The sequence below is a fragment of the Grus americana genome, chromosome 1 (genome assembly GCF_028858705.1).
Source record: "Grus americana isolate bGruAme1 chromosome 1, bGruAme1.mat, whole genome shotgun sequence".
Lineage (NCBI taxonomy): Eukaryota > Metazoa > Chordata > Aves > Gruiformes > Gruidae > Grus > Grus americana.
Genome location: NC_072852.1, coordinates 215,207,539 through 215,235,447, shown reverse-complemented (window position 1 = coordinate 215,235,447; position 27,909 = coordinate 215,207,539). Strand labels below are relative to the sequence as shown.

At 44.9% G+C, this 27,909-nt stretch overlaps 1 protein-coding gene across 2 annotated transcripts in view; it reads right to left on the bottom strand.

Moving 5' to 3' along the window:
* The window catches only part of TENM4 (teneurin transmembrane protein 4), a 622,246-nt gene that overhangs the window by 20,015 nt on the left and 574,322 nt on the right, over positions 1-27,909 (bottom strand). For both annotated transcript variants that reach the window (XM_054803254.1, XM_054803243.1), the window contains 5 exons: positions 26,608-27,485; positions 15,105-15,277; positions 10,763-10,998; positions 4,260-4,556; positions 916-2,530 (listed from right to left, as the gene is read on the bottom strand). In XM_054803254.1, coding sequence (XP_054659229.1) covers positions 916-2,530; positions 4,260-4,556; positions 10,763-10,998; positions 15,105-15,277; positions 26,608-27,485 — 3,199 coding nt within the window. The remainder of the gene's footprint in view (positions 1-915; positions 2,531-4,259; positions 4,557-10,762; positions 10,999-15,104; positions 15,278-26,607; positions 27,486-27,909) is intronic.

Genomic DNA, 27,909 nt, shown 5'->3' with positions numbered 1-27,909 from the left:
CATTTTTTTTTTGCTATTAAGCCAATCTCGTAACTTAGGGGGAGGCAAATATTGTTGCATATGGGAAAGTTGTGATAGACTGAGCAGGAGCATTTAAAAGTTAATTGTATCTCCTTAAGAAGTGTGTACATTTGATTTATGATTGTGTCACCTGGTTTTCCAATGGGAAGTATATATAGAAAAGAGTCCCAGCAAAACAGTCCCCTCAAACATTACTACCAGTATTGCACAGAATATGAATAAAGGAAGGACATTTAACCTGCAGAATGATTTTCTGTATATAAAACATACACAGAGCTTATGTTCTTGCCATTTTACAAAGTCCCAGGAGAGGCAGTTCAGAGGTTATGTCAAGCTGTGGGGTAGGTGTGCCCTAAAATCCGGCCTTTAAGTCTAACGCACCTGCTTTTATTGACTTTTAGTAGAAACTGTTAATTCTGTAGGACAGATTTGAACTCCATGGTTACTGTGGTGTGCTCTGAAATGTCTGACTCTAATAAAAGGTTTAAGTTGCTGTTGCCATTCTGCTAGAACAAATCTGCATGTCATTTGTTTAGTTGCAAATAAATCTCTAGGCAAAACTGTATAAACAGAGCTGCCCCTCTACAAAGAGAAAGGTTATCAGGACGTTAATTAGTAGCTAAACTTGGGATATCTGAGGGAACAAAAAACTGGAAACAAAATAAAGAGAATAAACACCAAGGAAGAGAAAAGGAAACAGTTTTGGGAATCACAATCTCCATCTATGCTAATGAATCAAACATGCCCTGCACATAGAGGTCAACTGGCAAAGAAAAGCTTGTGTCCATTATATTAAACACTGGAAAACCTCATGGTGGCCAGGATACTGAGAGAGAAGAAACCTATTCACTGATAGCAAGCTTGTGAATATGTTAATTCATAGAAATGTCTTACCTGTCATGTAACATTTGATATCCTGAGAGTTGCTAATGGGATTGTTGTTTTTGAACATATACAGGTTGAAAGGCATTATGTTATTGCTACTCAGATGCTTCCACATGTCATGGTCTGGACTTGTCCACCGACCCGCTAGCACATCATAGTCTCTCCGTCCCATGTGGATAAGCTTTGTGAGGGGGTCATACAGTCCTCCGTGGTAGCCGATGATGATCTGGAAGTTGGGATTGGTGTCCATATAGATCTCTCCATATGCTGTGTATAGTATCTGCTTAATCATTAAGCCAGTTCCACTGAAGACAGCCAAAGGAGTGCCAATGTTATCGCAGGCTATGTAGAATTCATCACCGCTGCTGAGCTCCATTGCAAAGAGGTGGCCTTGGAGGTCATAGTAGAGGGAGGTGATCTCGGAGCTCGAGTGGTTGTATAAATGGGTGACCTTGGTTGGGTTGGTCAGGTCTGCATAGAAGAACTGCAAGTGATGGCCATGGCTGGTTTTGCTAGAGACTCTCCTTCCAAGGCCATCATAGCGGTATTTCACACTCCACCCGCTAGCTTTATTGTAGGCTTTGATGAGCAGGCCAGCTGAATTGTACTCAAAAATATCATTGCCTCTTTGCTTCAGGAAGCCATCTTCATCCATTTTGTACTGCACATCCCCCAGTCTAGTAATCCTATCCCTGAGGTCGTACCTGAGCGGTGTAAGGCGGGCACTGTTCCCCGGACTCAACAAATGGAGGTTTCCATTTAGGTCATAGCTGTAACGCCAGAGTGGTTTGTCATTGATTGACACTGTCTGCAACTGGCCATCAGCGTCATACTCATATGAGTACCTAGTTGTGTTTGCATAAGGGCCAACCTTCAGCTCTTTCTTAACCACTCTCCCCATGTTGTCATACTGCACAGTCATCCAGTACATTAGCGACCGGAATATCTCATACTGGACCTCCTTCATCCTGCCATAGGCATCGAAATGTTTAGTGTGGGTCATGACAGCAGTGGTGATAATCTGGTTGATATCGTAGTAAATGACTCCAAATTTACCAAATTGCTCAGTTTTGCCTGACACATCATCGTACCTGTAGAGATCAATGGGTAGAGGTGTCTCGTTGATGACTGCTTGCATGCTGGTCACCCGAAAGCTGTTGTCGTAATTATAGTCAAAGCGTGCATTCACCATGCCTTCCTCAGTGAAGCGGAAAATCTGTCGATCAATGAGGGGTCCTATCTGTCTGTATCTGATCGTACATGTGAACCCTTCATTCTGCAAATTTATTGTCTTCAGCATGCCAGCGGTTTCATCATAGGTGAAACTGATCTTTGTGGTGTCATAGAGCATTTCGGCTAACTTGGACAACTTTCCATACTTGTAGATGACACGTCTCCCTGTCCCCAAGTACAAAGTATGGAGGAGCTGCTCATCCTCTGTGAAATCCTGAATTACCGAGGCATTGCCTTCTGGTGGCCGGTAGATGTTCCTGTAGTAACCAATGGAACGAATGGTTTCTAAAGTCTGACGGGCAACGTTGGGCATGGTCACCGATGACAACCGGTCATTCTTATCAAACTCAAAGATGTACTGTCTCTGGCTGTGAAGGAGCAGCACCATGGACTGGATAGGAAGGAGAAAAGTATAGATTATATTTCTGGTTTTCAGGCAAAATCATACTCAACTCTCACAAAACCTGCAAGATTCTCCAATCCAAAGAGCTGGGCAAGTGAGATAAATCTTTGGAACCATAGGGTTAAATGGTGAGAGGTATGCAGCTACATCGAGTATCCCCAAGTAGGAGTGGGTCAGATGAAGAAGCAGTTAGTGCATTGAGGAAGGTCTAAGTTCAGAATGCTCAGTTGTTCAAATCAATACTCTAGCTAGCTGCCTTTACCCAAATTCCCTGTGCCAATAGCTTTTACAGACTAAATAAATAAAATTGGTAGACTGACTTAAACAATGCTTGAAAAAGTAGTCCCTGACACCATCCTGGTTTTGGCTGGAACAGAGTTAATTTTCTTTCTAGTAGGTGGTATAGGGCTGTGTTTTTCGTTTTAGTATGAGAATAATGTTGATAACACACTGATGTTTTTTAGTTGTGGCTAGGTAGTTGTAGTGTTTACACTAAGTCAAGGACTTTTCAGCTTCTCATGCCCTGCCAGGTGCACAAGAAGCTGGGAGAGCACAGCCAGGACAGCTCACCCAGACTGGCCAAAGGGATATTCCGTATCATATAACGTCATGCTCTGTATGTAACTGGGGAGGCTAGCCAGGATCATTGCTCAGAAACGGACTGGGCATTGGGCTGTTTTCCACAGGTGGTGAGCAATTGCATTTGTGCATCGCTTGGTGGTATTATTATTATTATTATTATTATTATTATTATTACTACTATTATCCTCCTCCTCCTCCTCCTCCTCCTCCTCCTTTGTTATCCTGTTAAATTTTCTAGGGAAATAGAGGTGAGTGAGTGGCTGTGTGGTGCTCAGTTACTGGCTGGGGTTAAACCATGACAGACACCTTCCAATGGCCAATTAATTCACTGTGTCTCTGTATCTTCCATTAGTCTCTTACTGCAAACTTCTGCCTGCACGCTTATTTGTTCTGAGATTTTTTTTGCATATAACAAACAATTCACCCTGATTGTATAATACAAGGAGCAAGTCAATAACTTTTGCTTTTTAAAAGCTATGTTACTGTAGTTTCCTTAAATTGTTGTAGGGATAGGGTCTGTGCAAAACTCAGGAATAAAAAAATTCCACCCCCAGGTATGCAGCATATGGATCTATAGGACACTGGGCAGTGTAATGATGAGTGGTAATACCTAGAAGAATTTAAGTTCCATGCCAACCTACAGAAAACACTGCGAAGTGTGCTACAGCAGTTTGGCTGGATTCATGCCTCGCACTTTTTAATTACATGTATTTCCTACGAAGCAGGAATGGGCCACTTGAAGAAGGCACGACGTCAGACTGTATGGCTTTTCACATGGAAAATCCCAGTGGAAATTCCTACTGTTCACTCCTCTCTGACTTTACTTGAAGATACTTTATATAGCAGCTAGCTCAGCAAAGGAATGCTGTGTTTAAAAAATCAAATGTCAAAGCTTCACACAATCAAGACATGCTCTCAATGTGACTGGGAAGACACTTCTTAGGCTATCTTCAACTGCTCTTTGGTGATCTGGTACCAAAGTTACTATATGCACCTTAGTGTAGGCAGAAGAGGAGTCCTGGACCATAAGGACTATTAATCAGCTGATGTGAAGGAGCATGGCTGTACTGATGTCAAAGGAGTAAATCCCATTTGCACCAAATGCACCATCTCTGAGCGATTCGAAGATTCTTACCTTCTCCAAGTAAGTGTAGCTCCATGATTTGCCATCGGCAAAGATCCTGGATGTAATTCTGCCAGACTGGTCATACTCCATCCTTTCTGACATTGTGCCCCTCTGAATCCCTGCAATGTGTCCACCTGGAGAATAGGTGACATTGACCCCGTTCAGTCTGCTGCTGGGTGACCAGAGACTGGGTCTCCCTGCCTGGTCATAGAGGATGCGGAGCGTGAACTTGCGGTGGTCATCATAGATTTTCTCTGTCCTTGTCACACGATCAAAGTCGAGGGACAGCAGGTTTCTGTTGTGAACCTAAAGGAAAGAGATGGAGAATTAGGAAGTTGAAAACAGTTTAAATTACAAAGGCTAGCCTTGTTTCACCAAACACTTCTTTAGACCACACCGGAGAGTATCCAGCTGTTCATTGCCTCTGGATAAGAGGCAATTTTCAAAGCCAAGAGTTGTCCTAACGTTGCTTCTTTTGGCTTCACTGAGGAGAGAGGTAGAAAAACAGGGTACCTCTGAAGCACCACAGTGAAGGAACATTGCTCATATTCCAAACCTAGGCTTAGGACTACTACAGCAGATGTGATTATAGACCTACAGAAGATGTAATGACAACTTGTTGAAAGGAATATGTGCAATGTACTCTACTTATCAAACCTAGGATATATAGCCTTTTGCTTTCATGCACATCAAAAAATAATACTTGTAGAAAAAAGACAGATGTTGTGTCAACATATTGGAAAACAGAGTTTTTCTCTGAGTTATATACTGCAGGCACTGGAGGTTAAGCCTTTCCCCTGAGATGAAATATGGAGGCCTTGACCACTGTAGATGTTACAAAGAGCAAGAACTTTTCTGTGAGAGCTGGAGTTTTAGCTTCATTGTCCTGGGGTTATTCAGTGTTGCATAATTACACTCCTGTTACCTCCACTGCCTCAGCATTTCCAAAGATCAAAGGTATCTACTTCAAAGGTAGGAGCAGGAATTCATTTTGATTCAGGGATTGTAGTGCACAGCAATACAAAAAAGGAGCTGATAATACAACTCATGTTTAGCTTCGTGTGCGAGGAGACTTACAAAGCCACATCATCACAGTAGCAAAGTACCCAGCAAGGATGAAAACCCCACATTCCCAGCATCAGCTTGCTGGTGACAGCTCTTTCTCTATCCCACCAGTTCTGACCCTCTTTCAGCTGGTGAACCCATCTTTTCTAGAAAGATGCAGATTCTTCTTGGATGAATTTCAAACTCCAAACAGCTGGATTGGTTTTCAGTTCCCTTGGCAGCCCTTCAGCTGCAGTCAATAAACGAGGGTTTGCAGGTTGCTGCAATGTCTTCAGATTGCAAGTTAAACTTCCTGCCTTATCCTGCTCTGGGTAAAGTGGACACTCCTGGCCTGAGCACTGTTCTCAGCCCTGGTCCAACTTTGATCTTGGCCATTACTTTAGGGTGCATGACTGAATTCCTGCTATATTTTGAGGGATGTGGGAGTATAGAAGGGGCTCCTCAGCCCCGGAGGGATGGGAGAGGGAAAGGCAGGACCCCTGCCGTGCTTTTGTGCTCCGTCGGCAGACGTCTGCGCTGAAACCTGGAGAATGGGGACACTGCAAAATCAGAATTCAAAAGAAGGCATCTCAGGAGCTGGGGTTGGAAGCGGCAAAGGCACAGGTGAGAAAATGTGGAAGCGAGCTGAGGGTGCACGTGGCCAGTTGAGAGAGAAGGAATCGGTGCCATGATGTGTGAAGATGATGTAAGAGGACGCAAGTGCAAAAATTATTTTCAACTTATGAATAACAATGCTAAAAGACAGGAATGACTCGAGGAGGGAAATGGCTTGGAAGGGTAGATAATGCTCCAATTAAATGTGTGTAAAATAGAATGTAAATGGGCAATGGGAGAAAGAGGGAATCAGCCAACAGCCCACTGTAACAGGCAAGCTGGGAAATAATTAAAAAGGTATCAAAACTCTAAGTACAGATGCACACATGTAACTAACAGAGCAATTTGATATCTCATAGGTGCTTGCTGCTATAAATAGAGAAACAGAAGTGGCAATTGCTTTAAAAAAAAACAAAACCAAAGTAGGAAGGAATAGAATCTCTGCCTTCCATCTATTCACAGAACAGCTCCAGCCTGGCAGCTGCAGCTTCTTCTGCTACTGGTGTCTGCCAAGAGAGCTGGAAAGAGCTCTTCCAGGGCTGGGACAGTAATCCAGGCTGAAAGTGGCCTCCCTGATCCGTACGCCAGCAGCAGTGCCATTCACTGTGCTGGAAGGACCAAATAACAGGTCCCAGGATAGCTCTTAAGTTCAGTCCAAATCTCTGCATCCCATTACCTGTGCCCTAAGTCATTCCACCCTCCCCGCACTCTGGCAAGCCATTTCTGCATGACTAGTTGGAACCAGTCTCCCTTTTCATAATTTTTTATTTGTTTTATGATTTGTTTTCTGCTGCTCTCTCGGCGTAATCTCTTTTCTCTCCGAGAAGTGCTGCAGTGCCAACAGCTACCCCGCAAGGTGATGGGCAAAGTGAACCCTGCCCTGCCAGATAGCCTCTGAACAGGGGCTAAATCTTTTTTTCATCCTTGTTCAAGGGCATGCCTTGAATAGAAGTGAATTTTCTGCAGAAGCACTGACAGGGCTGCAGGCTTCAGTCCAATAACTGTGTTTTATGGTGAGCAGCTAAATAAGGTGCCATCCTACATCCCGGCGTCCTTATCCTGGAATGGAGTCTGAAAAGCTCCTGCAAAAAGCTTTTGCCCCTCAGAGTATTTGAAAAGGCTTGTGATCAGCACAGGACTGAGACAGGGTAAATTTCAATCCACAGTTCACAGTGTATTTGACCTCCCCTCTCTATGTGAGAGACTAAATTTAGCCCCAAACTCACGTTCCACAGCAAGTTCCCTTAGCTTGCTCTGGAAAAGCAAGAACATAACCACACCACCATCTCTGATTTCTCCAATGCTTCCTATAGAGCTCCTTTAGCTTAAATTATAATTAAACAACATTCAGTAATCTGCCTGTGCACAAAAAGGGAAAATTTCTCATGAAAACACTCTGGCAACCTTCAGCAGAGGAAGGCAAACTATACTTCTGCAATGAAAACTCCAGGAGCCAACAACATCCATGTGATAAACGGCTGCCTAAAAAGCAATTTCCCCAGTGAATTGCTGAAACCATTGGGGTGGCCATATCCAGACCTCAACACCTTGCAGAAATTGTGAAGGTGGTGCTGGACTGTCCTCGTTGGTCAACACACCAGGAGTGGTTAGGAGCATATCCCAGGAGACCTCTTCGGTCATGCTGGTTCTGGGGAGTGTCTGGGACACCAGGTCTTGATGCCACCGTTAACCTGCTGCCAAGGTCTTGGGAAAAACAAAATGAATTACAACAGGAGTTTCCATGTTTAAATAAATAAAAGAGCTAAGCCAACAGCTCTGTCTCTTTTGGCTGTCTATTTGCTCCACTGTCAGAGATTATTTTACATCCTTCATTATTGAAAAACTCAAGTTTGTTTTAAAAAAAAAAAGGAAGGAGTTCTGTTCCTTGGAGCAGAGTTTACCTAACGCTCTCACTGCAGATGGAGTCTGTGTTGCTGTTGGCCAGTGATGGGTTGAATTCGTAGCCAATTTGCAGAGGTATCTCACTGCTGGGTGGTTGGATAAGAGCATCACAACTTTCCATGGAGTGTGTGGGACAGGAGAAGGGAAAGTGGCTGCTTTAATATATTTGTGCTGCTTTACCGCTGCCTGGCCAAGCGCAGAGCGAGGTCAGCATTGATGGGACTGGGAAAAGGCATCAGGGCTGGCCCCTTTCCCCTCACCCATGCAGAAGTTCCTGCCCCCTGCCTTATCCCTGCAATAGAAACACATGCATTGTATTATTTCCTACGGAGGGGCAAGGAGGTAGCTGTGAAACTGGCCTCATCATGCTGGGAGCTGGTCGAGCTCATGGCAACAGGTCGTCAGTCCCCCAAGAACACCCTGCAACCATGGGAGGAAGGGCCACAACTCATAAAACACGGATCCATGTGATGGCAGCAGAAAGGATGCTAGTTTCGGGGGAACTCCCTCTTTTACAGTGGTCAGATCCTGTTGTCCTCATCTCAAAGGCTTCATGGAGTGATGCTGTAGCCTCTCTGGGCATGCTCTTTCTCCACGGAGCACCATGTCTTTGCTGCTGTCTCATGTGAGCGGTGGGGTGAGGGGAGAGGGAAGCAGTGATTTACCCACATATGGCAGAAAATGATAATATTTCCTCAAATGAACAAAAAAAATGTTGAACTTAACTTCCCTAAGCTTCTCCCTTGCCAGGGAAAGCAGCAATTACTGGTACAAGGGAAGAGAGGAACATGACACACGGAATATGTTAAATGCCGGGCAATCCCCAGGGAGGCAATTAGCACCTTGCAGGTTTATGTCTTAGGGGTGCAGATGCTGCCATGCAGGTACAAACAGGCAGCTTAAAACTTCTTGTACGCCCTTCACTACTTTGAATCCCGAAGTAGAGCCACAACTGAGTCCTTCAACCATGTAAGATGCTCTTCTGCTTCACTAGAAGGGCCCCGATAGGCTCAAAACGTGAATAAATGCCGGCAGATTTATGGGGACACAAGTAACCAGCCTGAAAACTCATTTTGCAAGTGTTTTTCCAAATGCAGTACAATATAAAACAAAGATAACATTCTGCATTTGAATCTGCTGTGAAAATTTTGGAAGATAAAACTGACACGGGCAGCTGAGCTGCGGCTGAATGAGTGGAAACTGCTTTGAACACCAAATAGCTGTGACACAGCTGCAGATTTCAGAAGGCGCTCTCCTTTCAGACAAAAAGACCTGTCTCATAATTTTGTTGGTTATTAAAATAAAATAAACCCCCCAAGACAAACCAAACAAGAGGGGTGATGCCAACTGATCTGCAGATATACAGCAGTTCCCACTGAAGGAGCAGCTTCAGCTTTCACTACTGTTTGCAGTTTTTCTCCTGATAACAGAATATGAGGATGTTGATGCCAGGGGAAAAGAGCAGAGGCTGGGCTGGGGAGGGTGAAGATCAATACTTGACAAGTGTGAGCGAGGAGAGACGGGAGAAATCACCCCAAGGTGGCAGAGGTCACGCCGCGGGGAATAGGGAGAGGTGAAGAGCAAGGACTGGGAAGCACTTATTCTGAAAACGGAGCATTAATATGTGCTGCAAAACTTAACTACAAATAAATAGCTGCAATCCTTTTGCTGTGGTGGCACTGCACAGCACTAAGCATTTTTCTCAGAGGGTCTGAATTTGCCAGGTGCTGAGCAGCTTCCCAGGAACCGCTCATCAGCTCGTGACTCTGAGACTAGCAAGGTACAGGGTGATTGCGCAGGACTTGCTATTACAAGTCACCAGCCTCGCCAGCAGTTAGCGGAGGAATTACAGGCTTATTGGGCAAGATCTTTAAACAGCCCTGACAAGTCTGCGGTGCATTGTGTGGAACAATGTTTTCAAAACACATCAGTCTCGAGCACAGAAAGGACAGCGCACTCCTGGAGGAGAGAGTACCATCAGGCTGGAGCTGTTAATAACGCTTCGCTTTGGGGAACAACAGCAATTGCAATGCAATGCCCCGCGAGCCCAGCTCTTCGACAGGTTTGACAGATTAGCGAGTTTCAGAAATCTAGAGATTTTCCTGAGGCTAACCAGTGGACAATAATCATAGAATCCCAGAATGGTTTGGGTTGGAAGGGACCTCACAGCCCATCTAGTTCCAACCCCCTGCCATGGGCAAGGACACCCTCCACTAGCCCAGGTTGCCCACAGCCCCATCCAACCTGGCCTTCAACACTGCCAGGGGCAACCTGTGCCAGGGGCAGCCACAGCTTCTCGGGGCAACGTGTGCCAGGGCCTCAGCACCCTCACAGGGAAGAATTTCTGCCTCACATCTCATCTCCATCTCCCCTCATGCAGGTTCAGGCCATTCCCCTTGTCCTGTCACTCCCTGCCCTTGTCACCAGTCCCTCTCCAGCTTTCCTAGAGCCCCTGTAGGGACTGGAAGGGGCTCTAAGGTCTCCCCGCAGCCTTCTCTTCTCGAGGCTGAACAACCCCAACTCTCTCAGCCTGTCCTCATGCTTACAAAGCTTTCAGTGCTCAGGTCTATTACTGCCAGCAGCACAGGTAGAAAATACCTATACTAATTGGTGCAGTATTTTATAGTTATGATCATCCCCTGCTTTCTTAAACAGCCTGACACAATGGTTAAACCTGCGGTGTCTGATGGGAGGTCACACGTTCCCAGTGATGCAGAGGACATGTAGGCAAATCAGCCTGTGATGGCCAAAAGAATGTCAGCACGTAAGGAGACACAAGGATATATTCAAGTCATAAAGGTTGTGTCAGTGAGGATGAACAGCTAGTTCTCTGTCCTGCAGCCTCATCCCTACTGCAGACGACACAAATCAGCCCTGTCCCTTTCTGTCATGAGACTGGGGACTGATGAGATGAGAAGTGGCGTCCAAAACTGCTCATGCTTCTCACTTACTCTCAGCCGACGTCCAAAGACGGTGACCTGCCCTCTTGCTTGCTCCTTCCTCTGCCTCCACTCCACAAGATTGAGGCCGTTGTCGATGGGCAAGGTGACATTCCTCTTCCCCACCGTGGGGTTGACGGTGCCAGCCAGCAGATGCGGCTCGGTTTGCAGAGCCACCTCCATGCCGTTAGCGAGCATCAGTCTGAGAGAGCCATCAGCACCAATGTAGTAGCTGTTTCGGACTTGGTCTGAAAAGAGAAAAGAGATCTTTTCAAAAGGCTGACCATACAGCTCCAGCTTTTCACTTTCTCCCTCACCTGCACTTCATCAGCATTTCTGATGGTTGTAACAGTGAGCAAAACATCGGCTTCATCAGTGAAAGTAAAGATGGACCATCTCTTTTTCATTCTGATGAGGTTCTGCACCTCAAACTCTTGCAGAAAAGTCTTACACAGGTTAAAAAATGCACCAGCAGACGAGCCGTGTAATACCCTAGCAAAGGATGCAGGTTCAAACCTTTTCCTCTAGGCTAAAACACTGGGTGGTGAGATATTTGTTTTAAATCACAGTCCGGCTGAAAACTTTCCACGCTTTTGTATCCTAAAGATCCCAATTTCACCACAATATATGAAAAAGTGGGGCCACCTACTTTCCTCAGCTTATTCACCATCTCACAAGTGACAGGAAATTGCACAGCGAGTTAATGCTAACCAGTTCCCCCAACAACAGCCAAACCCTTTCACTTGGGAACGCTTTCAGGAGGCAACCGAAGTCCTCATGTTTGGAGAGAAAGCAGAGGCACTAAGCTCCCACACATCTCCGTACATCTGGCCTCCACTAGCTCCTGAAAGTTCAGCAGATTTTGAGGCCAGGATTTGGGAGTTCGGGAGTGGAAGAGAAGAACAATATCCCCTTCCACATCCTTCAGGAATAGGCAGGCTGAAACCTCATCCTTTGAATCTCCAGCTGGCATCGCTCTCTGCAGAGAGGAGCTCATGAAGGGTACGAAAGCATGAGATTTGCTCAGTGCAGAATGGCTTTAAAAGCACATTATACAAAGACTGCCTTATCTGAAGCTTCTCAAAAGCTGGAAAATATTACAATTTCTGTCTCCCAGGCTGCCGTAAATACCTAATTGTGAATAAAAACACCCATTAAAAATTCATGTCAATTGTTTTTCCGTTCTGAGGCAAGTTGGGTTTTGTTCACTAGTTGCTCTGCCATAGCTCAGCAGGAAACGAGGTCACAGCAAAATTATCATCTCTCGTCTGGATGAAATAGATCAGCGAAGAGCATGGCTTGGTATAATTAGGAAAGGAAACCTGACACCAGTTGGTCTTTTTTATTGCGAGTCTGATCCCGCTCCTGTTGTAGCCAGCTGGAGTCTTGCCACACTGATCTCAGCAGGACCACAACTCAACTTACTGTACACAGTAGTGATGGTGTGAAACTGCTGTGGCACTGGATTTTGTCATTATAAACATACAGCAGTGATCCACAGTGTAGATCCAAGTGTTTTAGCTCTACCACTGAGTAATTAAGTTGATGGTCTTTTGACATAGACTCCAGCAGGATCAAACCCAGTCCACACCTGATTCTGCAAATGGAGAGAAGGGGGACAGTCAGGTCTTTGTCACACTTTTGTTCTTAGATGCTTGATTTGGTGACAAAGGGGTAGGAGATGCGCTTTAAATCAAATCAGTGAAAAATCTCTGCACAGCTAATATATTCCTCCCTCCTTCCTCCTTCACCAGGAAACAGGGAAAAGCTTGAAGGTCTCTGAAATTCATTGGTGTATTGGGTTTGTGTGACAAAGTTTTGGTAGTGGGGAGGCTACAAGGGTGGCTTCTGTGAGAAGCTGCTAGAAGCTTCCCCCATGTCCAACAGAGCCAATGCCAGCCGGCTCCAAGATGGACCCGGCGCTGGCCAAGGCCAAGCCCATCAGTGACGGTGGTAGCACCTCTGGGATAACAGAGTTAAGAAGGGGAAAAAACCCGCCAAGAGCAATTGCAAAGACAAGTGAGATGTGAGAGGAACAGCTCTGCAGACAGCCAGGTCAGTGCAGAAGGAGGGGGAGGAGGTGCTCCAGGCACCAGAACAGAGATTCCCCTGCAGTCCGTGGAGAAGACCATGGTGAGGCAGGCTGTCCTCCTGCAGCCCATGGAGGATGATGGTGGAGGAGATATCCACCTGCAGCCCATGGAGGACCCCACGTTGGAGCAGCTGGATGCCCAAAGGCATGAAATCCAGGGGCCATTGGATGCTGTATTTTATGCTGCTTCAGCTCTAGGGGCACTAGGGCCCTATTTTGGCCTTGAACAAATCCTCACTTTGTCATTAATCCAGAGGACAAAATCCCACAGAGGTCCTGAGGTGCTTGTTAGCTGCAGAGGCTCCTAAACCCATCCTACAGGAATCTGTAACCTTCTGAAAATGCCTTCTCAGACCTCACCTGTTCATAGAGTGACCCAGGTTTCTTGAAAGGTTCGCCAAGGATTTGTGAAAGCTGGCCAGAGCTGTGAGTCCAGAGGGAAAATGCACGAGCGCCTCTCATGCAAAGGGGATCTGCAATTTGCATTTTCTCTGCAGAACAACGGAGCGAGCAAGACAGTCACAGACCTTGAGAACCGCTCCAGCTCCATCCGCTGGAGAGGCATTTGGAAGGCAAATAACATTTCATCTGTGCTCAATACATCCCCAGGCAACTCCAGGGGCCCTTGTTTCAGTTTCTACGACGCTGCCATGAACAAACAGCTACCTCAGTTTGGGAACTCACAGTCCCTAACGCCTGTGGGAAAGCCACCCTCAGCAGATTGCAGGCCACCTCTGCTGCAACATTATCCAGATCTCTATTTCAAGATAAGGGGGCGTCTTCAAATCCAAACAGTTTCCATAATTTTATACTTCTGGAGATGGTTAAGCTGTTTGTAATACTGCATGTCCTAATGGCAAGAGTGCCCGTGTGCTGGAGGGCAGTACAATGAGATAAACGACCGTGGCACCATTATGTAACTGTGCCTTCAGCTCTGGGTGTATAAATCACATCACAGTCAATTATCTCACTAAAGGACCCCCAACAGCGGGTTCTATTGCTTAATTAGGCTCTTGAGGTGAAGCCAACCTCATGTCTGTGCAGTTGCCAGACGTCTTAATGCGAGTGGATGGGATGGGGCGGGGTAGGTTGGGTCTTTACTTGCACGCTGAAGTAAAGCATAAGAAAGTCATTGTGTTCCCCAGAGGAACTGTGAGTACGGCTGGAAGGGGCTGGCACCCTCTCGGCCACGCTCCCCAGAGGCAGGAAGGGCAGTGTTCAGGCATAGCAGGCACTTTCTTTATAGGGAGGGGGAGGGAAATGTGTGTCCCAGAGATATGGGAACAAATGTGACTCTGGAACATGATCTCACTTGGAGCACTTTGTTCCTCACAAGGGGAAATAATGTTTGACACCCCATTGCCATCAGGCACAGACTAAGAGTGAACAAGAGCTGGGAAGTGGAGAAAGCAAAGAGTCTGAAAGTCCCTTCTCTTTCTGCAAGCCCCAGGGAGCAGGAGTGATGGCTCACCCTGACCCTAAGAAGGCTTCAGCCTTCAGAACTTGAAGATCCGGGTTGGCATGGTTTGTGCAATACAGCTTCTGCCCCTACCAGTATGTCAGCACAGTGCTCCCCTGCTATTTATTCCTCTTTTCTTTCCCACTTCATCACCTTTTCCTTCACCTCATCAATCCTCCACTTCCACACCATACCATCACCAGCAGAACTATGCTCATTTCCAACAGCCTCAAACCAGTTCCACCAGTCCTACCCTGGCTGACCACCTCCCTGTCCTCTTTTGTGCCTCTCCACACCAGCCCTTTAGCTCAAACGCAGCCCTTTTGGGGACAGGGATGGTCATTTTTCTGGATGCTGCCTTGTGAATGTTTGAACAGCCAGGGAACAAAGAATCAGGGAGATCTTCAGCAACCAGCTGGAAGCCTGTTCCAGGAGAGTAACTGTTAAGTTAGAAGCCATTAAGAGAACGAAGCAAAGGGGTCAGCTGGAAGCGCAGCTAGATTTATGCAACCTTTTTTGTTGTAACAATAATAGTAATGATGATGGAGGACTGCACTGCACGAGGGCTGCACAGCAAGGGGACTGGCTGAGAATGAAGCAGAAAACAGCTGCGGAGCAACCACGGTGCTGGGGAATGTGGCTAAGTAGGTGTAAGTGTGCGTCTGTACCAGCATGTGGGGAGCTCTGTGGTGCTGAGGATGCAGCTGATTTTTGGTGCTGGGATTATCAAGACGATGCCTGTTTCCTGATGGATAATCCATTGTGTGCAGCTTGGCCGGGAGAAGGACAGTGGCCTAACTTACCTTGGAGCAGAGTGTAGAAAGCTCCCGATGCCGACAAATTGGTTGTTATCGTAACATCATCCTTGCTGGAGGTTTCCACCTGGACATGCACGGAGCTGTCGGTGTCGCTGCGGAAGCTGCTCACTTGGCCAGTAGGGAAGGTCACGTTGGTCAGGCGCCCAAAGCTGTCGTACCTGAAAGGAAGTGAAGTCAACAGCATCAACAAAGGAGTGGGACGCAGGAATCATCCTGTAAAGCAGAGACCAAGTCTTGAAGTCTTCACCTACATTTTTCCCAGAGAAAAATGCATTGTCAATTTGTCAGACTGTCCTGACTTTTTTGGTTTCATGAGAAGAAAATCACAGCTTTTACCTGAAGAAAATCAAGTAAAGAACAGAAAATAACTAAATAAGTATTAGCCTGTATTTTAACAACATTTTTCCGATACTTACCACCTGCCCTATGCTCCTTTTTTACAACAGAGTAACTTTATTTCCCATTCACTGTGCTGTGACTTATGGAAAAACACTGGCCCACGCATCCTGTCCAGCAGAACTAGGAGCTACTAAAAGCCACCAACTGTTTTGTCTGGTTGTGTCCTGAGCTCTTCGGCAATTATTTTTTTCTTCTTCTTTTTTTTTTTTTTCTTTTTATCTCTATCTTATTTTAAAAGCTCATGTTAAGATAGCAGTAAGGACTTGCCAGATTGGCTACATCAGGCAGAGAACTGTCCTTTGTGAACATGGTGTAGAGCCCAGAGCACAGCTGAGACCCCTGTGTCTACCTTTTACTGTTCCTAGGACCATCTGGAAGGACTGATTTAGAAGTGTAAAAAAGCAGTTCGGTTTTCACCCCTACTGAGTCCTTGGCTTTTCCAATGAGGGAGTCAACATAAGCACCATCTGGAAAGGTTTCTGTGATGTGGACTGCCTAACCAGGACCCAGATGAAATAAGCTACATACACACAGGTCCCACAGCAGTTAACAAGCTGGGGGGTTATTTTTCAATAAAAAGGAGAAGCAGACGCCTGTGCCTAGAGGCCTCCTGAGTCGATGGAGCAAACACACCATCCTGCCACCCATTTGTGGCACTGCAAAAAGGGTGCCCCTGGGTCACAGGCTGAGCTGAGAGCAGGGGGTTGGTGAGGGAGCTTTGCAGTGAGGCTATCGTAGACTGAAATGGAGAGCAGCAGGAAGCTCTACTGGCTTATCTCTGGAGAGGTGTTGGACCTTCTGTTGAGATGGACCTTCAGAGAAAGGGATACTTAACTAGTGAGGGAGAAACGGTAGAAAAATTCCAGCAAAAGCAATCACTGATAAAGATTTGATTTTTTTCAAGTCCTGCCCACATATCATTTAAGAATGATTTATATGATATAAAAGAAGGTCATATCAAGAAAACATATCACATGGGGATGCAAAGTGAATGGTGGGTGAGCAGAGAGGACTCATTCTCCTGCAGTACCCACTAGTGAGCCTTTGATGGAACACAGTGTTCAGTGAAGGACATCATTCCTCAGAATGATAAAGTAATGAAAACAATACATTAAGGATAACAAGCTTAGAAAGCATGACCTAAGAGGCAAAGCCAAAAGAAATTAGTTGATTTAGAAGGGAGGAAACAAGGAAGTGGGCAGATGCCACCCTGAAAACAGATTATAATTAATTGTTCATCATGTCTACTGAGGATGTGACAAAAAGTAATCAGCTTGAATGGAAACAAGGAAGATTCAGGTCAAAAGCTGGAGAACATTTCCCAGGCCCATGGTTGCTCCAAGCGGAGGAACACATGGAGCACTGGAAACCCCATTGCCCAACGCTTTTAAGAATATGTAAGAGAAATGTGTTAGAGAGGGTCTGGATGCAGTTGATCAGACCTTGGAGGGAGCAGATGGTTGAGGAGCTCTTGATCCTCCTCTTCAGGATTACTCTGAGCTGGAGAATAAGACAACAGACCCCATCTAATATATATTAAAAAACCAAACTAAACAAAAAGAAAAGAAAAAAGAGAAGAGGAGAGAAGAGAGAAGAGAGAAGAGAGAAGAGAGAAGAGAAGAGAAGAGAGAAGAGAAGAGAAGAGAAGAGAAGAGAAGAGAAGAGAAGAGAAGAGAAGATAAAAGTACTCTTGAACTGCAACCCATGAGAGACCAAGGAGCAGCCATTCGACTGGCTCTGCACTATATAGAAAAAGAAATTTGTCTCCTCTTCCATTCTCTTTTGTCTGATTTGTACACAGTGCTGGTACTTTTGACAATATGCTGGCAGTGACTTAGCATGAGGAAGGGCTGGCTGAAAAGGTGATTTTTGCCCAAGTTTAACATTTAGTGTACAGTGACTAAGTGGGTGAGCTCATTGCAAGTCTCTCCAGCCCTTGGGTTTGGAGACACCACGTGAGGCTTTTCTTGCCCACTGGGCAGAGGGGGAGGTAGGAAGGCAGAAGAAAGCATTTGGCCCTCCACAGTGTCAGCCTATCAGTCATGAGATTATCCATGCATGGAGGACGAAGCAGCCTTGCCCTTTCCCTCCAAGATCTTGGTGATCAATCAGCTACTTGTGAAATGGAAAAGAAGGAAGAAAAAAAAAAAAAGAAAAAAAGAAAGGGATGAATTCAGGACTGCATTGCAGGACTTTGGCAGAGACCAGTTAAAGCTTTTCCAAGAGGCTAGCAACGCACAGCTTGGATCTAAACTGAATCTCCTTGCAAGAGCCAGAACTAAAGTGCTCTCAGTACCAAACGCTTTGCTCCATGTTTGTGGCTGTGCTGTTTGCACTGAGACAGTATGCATCTGCACATCTCCTAAAACAGTACGTGGGTCTTAAACTGAAAATGTCACAGGCAATATCTTTACTCCATCTACTAAGACAGGACTCAAGGGACATGATTTAGTCTCTACCCTGAGCAGAGAAAACCTTGTTATCACTAAAGGTGTTTTGTGTAACATCCCAAGTTCTTTCTACCTCAACATTAATAGCCCTATAGATAAAATAGCCTGAACCATAAGGGTAGACTCAGATCATAGAATCACAGAATCCCAGACTGGTTTGGGTTGGAAGGGACCTCAAAGCCCACCTAGTTCCAACCCCCTGCCATGGGCAGGGACACCCTCCACTAGCCCAGCTTGCCCAAAGCCCCATCCAACCTGGCCTTCAACATTTCCAGGGAGCCAGGGGCAGCCACAGCTTCTCGGGGCAACCTGTGCCAGGGCCTCACCACCCTCACAGGGAAGAATTTCTTCCTCAGATCTCATCTCAATCTACCCTCTTTTAGTTTAAAGCCATTCACCCTTGTCCTATCACTCCATGCCCTTGTAAACAGTCCCTCTCCAAATGCTTTGAAATTTAAGGAAGATGGATCTGAATTTAACACCTCTGACTTGGTGGTATTAGCAACTGCTAAGAGATTTATTTATATTGATCTATTGAAATGTTTAAAAATGAGCTGCTCCTGAAATTGAGCCTGATTCACCTCCTAAAAATAATAGCACAAATCTAGATGTGCTGCACTAAAGTCTAAAGGGTGAGTTTGGTGTAATACAGGCGTGAGTGTGAAAGGAAGCAGGTCCATGGATTAGGGAAAGAAGGAGAGCAAAACCCAGGATGGGGGGCAGAGAGCTTGTTCATGTGATGGACGTGGCTGCTATTTCCTTTAAGTGCTGAGTCTTATGGTTTATCCTAATTCAACGACACTTGGCACCACGGTGAAAGTAAGCACACAATCTATACTCTATGCAAGCTCTACTCTCGTGCTCCAAACAAAGCCTCAAAAACCAGCAGATGCTGTTTAACAGCTCCAAGCAGGAGCAGACACCCAGCTCCTTAAACTCTGTTCCTGGACATGCAGGTCCCAGCATCCTCACAAATGGTCCTCCAGCTCTCAGCTAGGCAAATATGCAATATTTGCAAAAGTGCAAATGCGCAAATATGCCAGTAACCTCTGCCTGTACAAAATGGGTTCAAACAGGATGAAAAAAGAGCATGAAAGAGTATGATGGTGCCTAGATCTCTACGCACACATTTTTCTTTTTAAGTCAAAATGAATAAGTACAATACGCATAATTTACACGGGTACATTTTTACAGCTATAGAAAACTCACACTACAGGGGAGAACCTCACCGAGAGCAATGACTTCCTTTTGGGACTTTGGGTCCTGAGAAGCAAGGCTCATTTTGGGACAGAACAGTCTGGAATGGTGTGCTGGAATTGGTTTAAGATGTCTGCACGTGTACATTAGACTTTTGGCACCTCCTTAGTCACCCCATTAGCCTCTGACAGAAGTAACCTGGAGACCATCTGTGTTTTCGGCATTTGCAAGAGCTGCTGCACCTCTGCCCAGGAGCGAGGCAGGGACCTTCCAAGCACTCGCTTTGGGGGTGACAGCTCACCTATTTGCAGCTGCAAGGAGGTTATGTCTTACAAAGGGAGAAATGCGAGAAGGTTCTACAATTAGACTGTTCCCATTTTTATTATTATTTTTAATTGGTGGCAGATGAAGTGTAAAACGCTTACGTCCAGACAAAAACGCCTTTTAGCACTGCGGTGGCAATGCGAAAGGAGGGGCTGGAGGCTGGTTAGCACGGACACACGCAGCACTTTCCTCTTGGCAAGCTGTTCCTTTTCTCTTTTCTGTTTTGCTCAGGACTGGAGCATTTTCCCCTTTTTCCCTCGCTTTAGATCACACAGCACATACCTGATATCATCTATCACATACCCACAGACTCCCAGGACACGTTACCTTGAAGGCTTCAACATCCCAAATAGATAACGTGCTTAAAAAAATTAAATGAGTTAAATGAGTCGGGTCCTTCTACCTCTGCTTTCAGCCCTATAAAGGCACCTACAGGGCACATCCTCAGCTTGGAGAGGAAGGCTGAGCGACTGGCTCTTGTGTAGCTGCAGGTGTGCCCTGGTATTTGCAGTAAGATAAATCTCTCCTAGTCACCTCATTTTGCAGCTAAGCTGTCTCGGCTTGTTCCCACAGTCTTGGGATTTAGGGGTGGGCCAGTTTTCATCACAGCCTAAGACTTCTGTGTTCTCCAAATGCTCCGAAAGCACAAGAATTAAGGGAATACTGAAACACGGGAGCGCACACAGCAGCCACTCCGAGCGATGAATCCCTCACCTGCTAACACAGCTGCTGCCTCCCGTTCAAACCTGCTGCAAAGACTCAGCGCTTACAATTACAGTGACAATTATTAGGCCAGCAAAGGAAGCTGTTGCCATCCGTTCCCAATTGGAAATGTATTTAGCTAAGGTTCAATGCACAGAATTAAAATGGTATTTGGTGCTTATGAGGCCTAATTGTTAGCTTGTAAACATTCAGAGCTTTCATTTATCACGTTACTATTGTGTAGAGACCTAGGCCTTGGGAATTAAAGAGAGCATCCTAAGTACCGTCTATTCAGAAATCAATTCCTTGCCTGAGTCTCTGGGTTTCCTCATTTTAGCTTTTTCACATTTCATCAGCCTTTTAAAACTACAAGTCAAATAGATTGGAAAAAAAAAAAATCACTATAATAATATTGCATTTAGTGCCAAAGTGTCCTAATGTACTTTGCAAACTATATTTTGCGTGCGATTATACAGACATGCACCCGCCACCTCTGAACAAGCTCGCCTCTTCACGATTTTTCAAACAACATTAAACACAACATTAAAAATAAATCTGTAACAGACAACCCAATACTACTCAAATATGTATGAAGGCAAGTCCTCTCCCTAATGACACCAGGCCAGGTTGCAGCCACTCTCTGCAGAATTTTCTGACTGCCCAAATGAGAAGAGGAGGATTTCTCTCTCTCTAGCTTTTATGATACTCATAATTCCCTTGGTTCTCAACTAAACTCTGACACCAGGCATTCATTGCAGGCCAGGCCGATGGCTCAAAACATGACCTCACAACTTAGTGAGAGTACTGGAGAAGTACTGTTTTATCATGGCACTTACTGGAGTTTCACTGTAACTTCTTCAGAGGAACAATGATGAAAATCTAATTATTTTATCATGAAGAAATTGTGGAGTAAAGAAATCTTGCTAAAAGAGGAGGGAGAGCAAAAGCCAGAGGTGTTTTTCATACTCCAGTCTGCTGCAGGAGCAGAAAGAGACCCTCACTTGAACTACTCTAACCAAGGACACCACCAAATCCCATAAAACTCAGTGTATGACTTGAGATATCATCAGGTGATAAAGCGGTGTTATTAATGCAGTAAGCTAGCTTTTCTCTGAGTCAGGAGGTGGCTGCTCCTCTCAAGGTAATAAGTGTTATTTATCTTTGGTTTTGACTAAGAGAGAAAAAAATTGTAAAGCCTTTATGCCAACCACAAGGCAGAGTGAGTCCACATCTCACTGTGGGGTAGATGCTGACCACGATGCCCAGTTCTGGTACCCCAGTCGTCCAGACCAGGGCATTGGCTGGGGCATCAAACACTGCCCCAGGGCTGGGGTGGGACCTCCGCTGAATCCTGGGGGTCGTTGGGAAGCCATCCAAGGTCCTCCTGCATGCTCAGCCCAGCTGGCTCCTGCCTTCCACCCATTGCAGTGTGTGAGGTTTGGCAGAGTTTGGTTCTCTGCGAAACAGCATCCTACGTTACGGGTCAACGCTCCCCTTACTGCCCATCTGAAGATCTGGCTCCACGAGACCCTTCGCCCTCCAGGCAGCCATGAGCGACTTCTTGGTCAGTCTATGAAAAGATTTTGAATTTCTGGGCTTGGCTGCAGTGATGTGTAAGTATTTAATTCTGCATGGGAGGAGGTGACCTTCGAAACTAATTGGGCACACAAAGGACCTAAGTGAGAGAGCCTCATCTGGGCTAAATAATGCATAGAAGGTTTGACTTTGGCTCAGAGGGAAATTGAATTAACGTACAGTGATACCATCGCAATGAGCTAATCAAGATAATTGCCGTATTCTTGATTTAAACAAATACATTAATAAGAATTTCCGGATTCGGAAGCAGACAAACAGCAACTGCTAAGAAACTTTGTAAAGGCTGGTAGCAATTTTTTTCAGGTCAAGTGAAAAAGCAGCAATAACAAAGCAGCAAGTAGTCACACAGCATCCTTTGTCTTTGACTTGAGGAGCTGAACAATGAGAAGCCCTTTCCCTGGCAGTTTCCAGATCAACTTCCTTTGCTGCTGATTATCACTGTCACAGGTTCAACGGGAAGGCAAGTCTTTAATCCAGTTGCTGGACAAGCTGAGCTGCACTGCATTAATTGACAGTGAATGTCAAGCCCTCTGCAGAGGCAGAGAAGGTCTATATAATGCTAAAACCCTCAAAGAAGTCCTAGATAGGCCTTTGGGGACAGGCTAATTACTGCAGGGAGCTAGTTTCACTCTCAAAACAAAGAGAAACTACACACCATTATATACTGAACCTTACTCAGCGCTAAACCCAATAAAGCAGGATTGTTACAGCAGGCTTTGGTGTAGGATGTGTGAAAGGAAGAGCTGTAAGTGCTGTGAGCAAGTCTGCCACCACCTGAGGACAGCCCCTGTCTCCTTCCCCTACAGAAATGAAGGGACAATGTGCCCAGCCTGAACCCTTGCCGGACCTGGTGGCCTTGGAGGACCTCCTGATGTGCCCAGGAGTTAGACCTCCAGTACCACATCAACGTATCCCACCTCCTTCTCTCCTCTCCAGAGTCACATCAGTGTGCCCATATGTCACAGCTCTTTGCAGCCTTGTGATAAAGGCTGAGAAATGCCCTGGTAAGAGCAAGAACTGAAGGAGAACCAGGGATGTTGGACATCTACACACGTAGTGTTGCCACTCTTGCAACACCATTTCTCTTTCATGTTGGGTGTCTGGTTTATGGCCCTCTGTAGACAGTCAGGTAAAGGTAAATGTTATAAGGCTGTTCTTCATTGGCCCACTGGTGCAGTGTAAACTTGCCAGTTGGATTTACGTTTACTCTTAACTTTTTAAACAGTGGTGTCCAGCCTGCCCTGGCTCATAAACAACTATTACGTGCTGTGAGAAACACGAAGCTTTTCCTCAGAGTCAGATTTGATGTCTTTATTTCCTTAGTCATGAGCAAAACAGGAATATGAGCTTCACCTTTTCCCTCAGCCAGGACTGAAAACTGCTCAGAGCACCTTCCAGTCGCTCGTGATCGCACAATTTCTGTAAATCACTTAAGCTTCCTCAGTGTAAATTTCCTGATGTTCTGATAGAGAAACCAATAACCTGAAGGAACTGAGTGCTGATTTGGTTTGCACCATCCTCTTTGGCTTATTGGGTATCAAAGAACTTAGATTTCATCCTGCCATGCCTGCACTCATCCCTGAAGTTTGTGTTTGACTCATGCAAATCTTCTGTCTGGTGAGAATATATCTTAAGAAAGGCATCCAGAGTTGTGAACTAACATACAAAGAGATGGAGAATATACTGCTTCTCAGGGTTGGTTGCTCTACTGGTTAGCAATCTTAGCCTTAAAAAAAAAATCACACCTTCCTGTCAACTCAAATGTCTCTAGGTTTGCTTTCCAGCCCCTTACCCTTCTCAAGCCTTTTTCTGCTAGATTAAGAGTCTCTTTGTAGGTCATAGTTTTGTGCTGACATGCTATGATCTAGACACTTCCCAGTCTTCTTCATGTTAAGATAAATAGATCAAGTCTTCTTAGTTCTCCAGCATAAAGCACTGTCTCCCCATGAATGCATTTTTGTAGTGTTTTTCTGTACAGCCTTCAATTTTCACTGTCCTTCCTAAACTGCAGACATCAGAACTGACAGAATTAGTCTCATCAATGCTGTACAGGGATAAAATCAGCTTCCTACTACCCAGTACAAATAGAGTGGGATGAGTAAATGTATTCATTTTGTTTGTCCATCCAAGTGACAAGTTAGACAGATTTGCCATGGAATTATGCTGAGGATCACACGGAATGACTTTGCTCACTACAACCTCTGAGAGTCAATGCTCAGCCTAGTTCTTTAGATGTGGCCTGTTACATGTGTACCCTGGCATTTGGCTGTGTAAGAATGTATTTTGTTTAAACAAAACCTACTTTATCAAGCAATCTAAGTATCTCACCTTTATTTACTGATCTTCTAATATTATTCATTCTAATTTTATATTTTTTCCTAGATAATGCATGCAAAACCTGGGTAGAATTAATTCTTGCCAACTCAACTGAAACAACCCCATTGGATGATTCCCCATTGTCGATTACCTTTCGAGAGCTATCACAGAGCAAGTTCTTGAGCTATTTGATATGTACTTTTCACAGCTTGGAAGAAGAGCAGATGATCTGCTTTCCAAGTCCCTTGTGGACAGTTTAGGATAGAATCGGGTAGGGTAGGGTAGGATGAAGAGTGACAGTCTCTGATTCAAGCAAGGAAGATTAAGACAGACTGAGCATATAAAAAAGCTTTCTAACAATAAGATAGGTAAATACATTGTGATCGCCAGCAATATTTATGAATAACTTTTAGATGACTTTGATAAGATCCATTTGACCAAATTGTAGACATCTGCAATGTAAACATCTGTACTTGAACTTATCATTCTGGACTACCTCTACAGAGAGAAACTTTCAGAATACAACTCGTCTCTTCTCACCCTAAAGCAGATACCAGACATAACTCATAACTCATAACTCACCTTGAAAGTGCCTGTTTCTCTCCATTGCCTATAAAGGGAGGCTGAGGTAACTAATTCAGATATAGACTTTTACCCTGTAGTTCTATAAAGTTGCATCAGAATCTGTCAGGAACAGTTAAATAGAGATAACTGATCACAGGTTTGGATGAGATATCTCTGAAGACACATTCCCAAATCTATTTTCAGTGATGCTGTGCTATCATATAGTGCTGACTTGCTCTAGTCAAGATTTCCATAGTCTAACCACTGGAGAATACTGTCTTCCATTTAGCTCTAAAAAGCTTTCTTATGACTCTTCTGAAGTGCATAAAAGGACCAGAATGATGACTTTCACAAATGCTCTGTTTTGTTGGATAGCAAGAAATAATGGATCACTGTTATAAATATATCCACAGAGTAAGTTGGATTTTAGCTTCTGTCTCATTTTATCTCCTTTATATTTTCAGTCACACTTTTAAATAAAAGAATATGTTTGAGGCATAAATCTGACCATTATTAGCTGTAATGTTTAGTTTGCTTCACTGTCCATGGCTACATCTGTTTTCAAGCACAGGAACTATTGGGTTCTTTGCAAAAAGAAAATATCTCCTTGATTTAGCACAATGGTCCTGACAATATAGCAGGCTTCCACTCCTATAGAGAAAAACCACCCTATCTTTCCTCCCTAAAGCCTCCCTCAAGCAAATTCAATGTAAGAGATGGAAGGGTATTAACTTTGATTCACTGAGGAATATTGCTGTAGTAATTGCAAGCAGAACATGGATGGAATGCAAATAACCTTTCAAAAGATTCATCACAGAGTTTCTATCAGCTCTTTTCGAGGCAGGAGCAGTAATAGTGAGTATGAAGCAAAGAAATTTGAAACTGGGCCTGGAACATTTTAAAGAAAGAACCAAAGCATGTCTAACACATGAATATGTGGGTTTAGCCAGCTTTCCTTCTCTGAGACCTTTTTTTTTTTTTACAGTTTTTTTCTTTGTAATCTCAGGAACTGTCTACTCTAGCCAAATTGGACTCTTACAATGGGTCTATTATTATGGTAGCTGAATACTTCCATGTAACCATTCAAACCATATGGGAAATTATGCACTAAAAGGAGCATTTCAGAGAGGCTAGACTTGAAAATAAAAAATAAAACTAAGGAAGAGGGAGGGGAAAGGGTTCTCAACAGCAAGATGAATTTGCAGACCATCCTTCTAGATGCCCTTCATTCAGTTATCTGTCTTTTTCCTATTTGATAGCAGAAGCGTGTTGTCTTCATGGTGTTTATAAGCAGGGAATTGCTAACAGTAATAAAAAAAAAGTACAAATCTTCAAGCCACTGCCATCTCTGGGTTTTTCAATGTATTCTGTCTGCTCAGAAAAATACTTTGGGGCAGGGATGGTCTTGAACAGTTCTGAGACTATTTTTAAAGCTTAGTGAGGCCAATTGCAACAATAGAAACCGAGCAGCCCATTAATTACAGAATCGTTTTCTGAGCAAGCTGTCATTAGTCATTGCCAGTTGTCATTCCACATCAGCCATTTCAAACAAGCTCTAAAAAGACTTTGCAGCATAGGAAGTAGGTGAAAAGCTGTGAAAAGGAGGATCTGATGGAACATTCACACTTCCAAGGCTTTCAAAGCCAAGCAAAATTCTCTAACATGCAGCCCAAATCCCCAGTCCCGGCTATAGTTAAGGAGAACCAGGTGTCCAAATTGCTTAGCTGGTTTAGAAAAACTCCGCAGAAACTCTGACTGTTGACTTGGTAGAGGGAGCTTATTCCCTTCTAGTATGAAGTGTTTGTGTGAGATCTAGCATTATCTATTCTGGCCATTTTATTTAGATAATAATTCTGTCCAAGGAATTAAATTCTATCAATCTTGCATGGTTCAGAGAACACAGAATGAAGCCAGCAGAACAATATTCGTAATATACTTACTCATAAAACGTTGTCCAACCATTTTCATTGCTTTTGGTGGCAAGGAGACCGGAGTTGCCGTGGTACGTCATCATGGCCACTTCATGCCCTTGTGTTGTTACACTCTTGAGCGCGCTGTTGGTACCAATTGTCACCCAGTAGACTTGGCCATCGGGCACTACCAGCCAGAGGGGCATGCCCGTGGAATCTCTTCGGATATTCACTAAGTTGCCATTATTGTCAGTGATCAGGGTTATATCTCCATCTCCAGAATAAGTAAAATTGTAAAGATAATCTCCAGTGGTAAGACTCTGAGTATAAAGGTGCTTACCACTGGTGTCAAACAAGTAGAGTTCCTGGTCTATGGGTGAGGATAACTCATATAGGTTTTGTGTATTGAGGAATGGTTTGTTTTTCCGAATAAAGCGGATTCGGATATTTCCAAGATCAGCGACATACAGCTCCCCATCCGCACACACTGCAAGGGAGGATGGTGCATTGAGTTTGGCATCCTTGGCGTAGCCATCGTCCCCCGAAAAGCAGTCACAGTTAGCATCATTCTTGCAGTCACAGCTGCTTGGCGCACCGGCAACGAGAGAAATCTCTCCATTGGTGGTGACCTGCCTGATACGGTTGATCTTCTTCTCATCGGTCTCAGCAATATACAGGACCCCGTTATGTGAGACGGCCAGGGCGGTAGCAGACTCCAGGGTGGCGTGGATTGCCACCTTGCTAAGGAGAAAGTGATCCATGCCCGGCACCTGGCAATGCATGGGCCTCCCCGCCACGATGCGCACTTGGTGGTTCTCAGATATCTGTAACACAACGTTATTGTCGAGCACATACAGCGAATTATCCATCGGATTGACCGCCAGGTCCGTGGGCCATTCTAGACGAACCTTAATGGTAAAACAACACAAGGAAATTATTATAGCAAGACCTTTTTTCACTGCATGATTGCTACAGATCAACTGCAATGAGGATGTTTCGACATGGATTATAGGGAGAAAGGGTAAAAGAAACACAACTAATTATTACCGCCTGGTATGGTGGTCATAGAGGACACAACCCTGGTGTGAGCGAGGAGGCTTAGCTCCCTGTCACATGGAGTAGACACACGTGGACACCCACACTCTGCATTGCAGCAGTGGTGGGAGCAGGGCGATGGGCAGAGGGATCCCTGAGATCCTCAGTTCTTGCTCTGCACCATGGATTCTCTCTGCCTCCCCACCTTCATGTGAGGTCTCAGGGGCTGTGGGAAGGGCCATCGGTGCCCAGAGAACGCAGGACTAAACAGGAAGATCCAAAGATTCAAGTGGGATT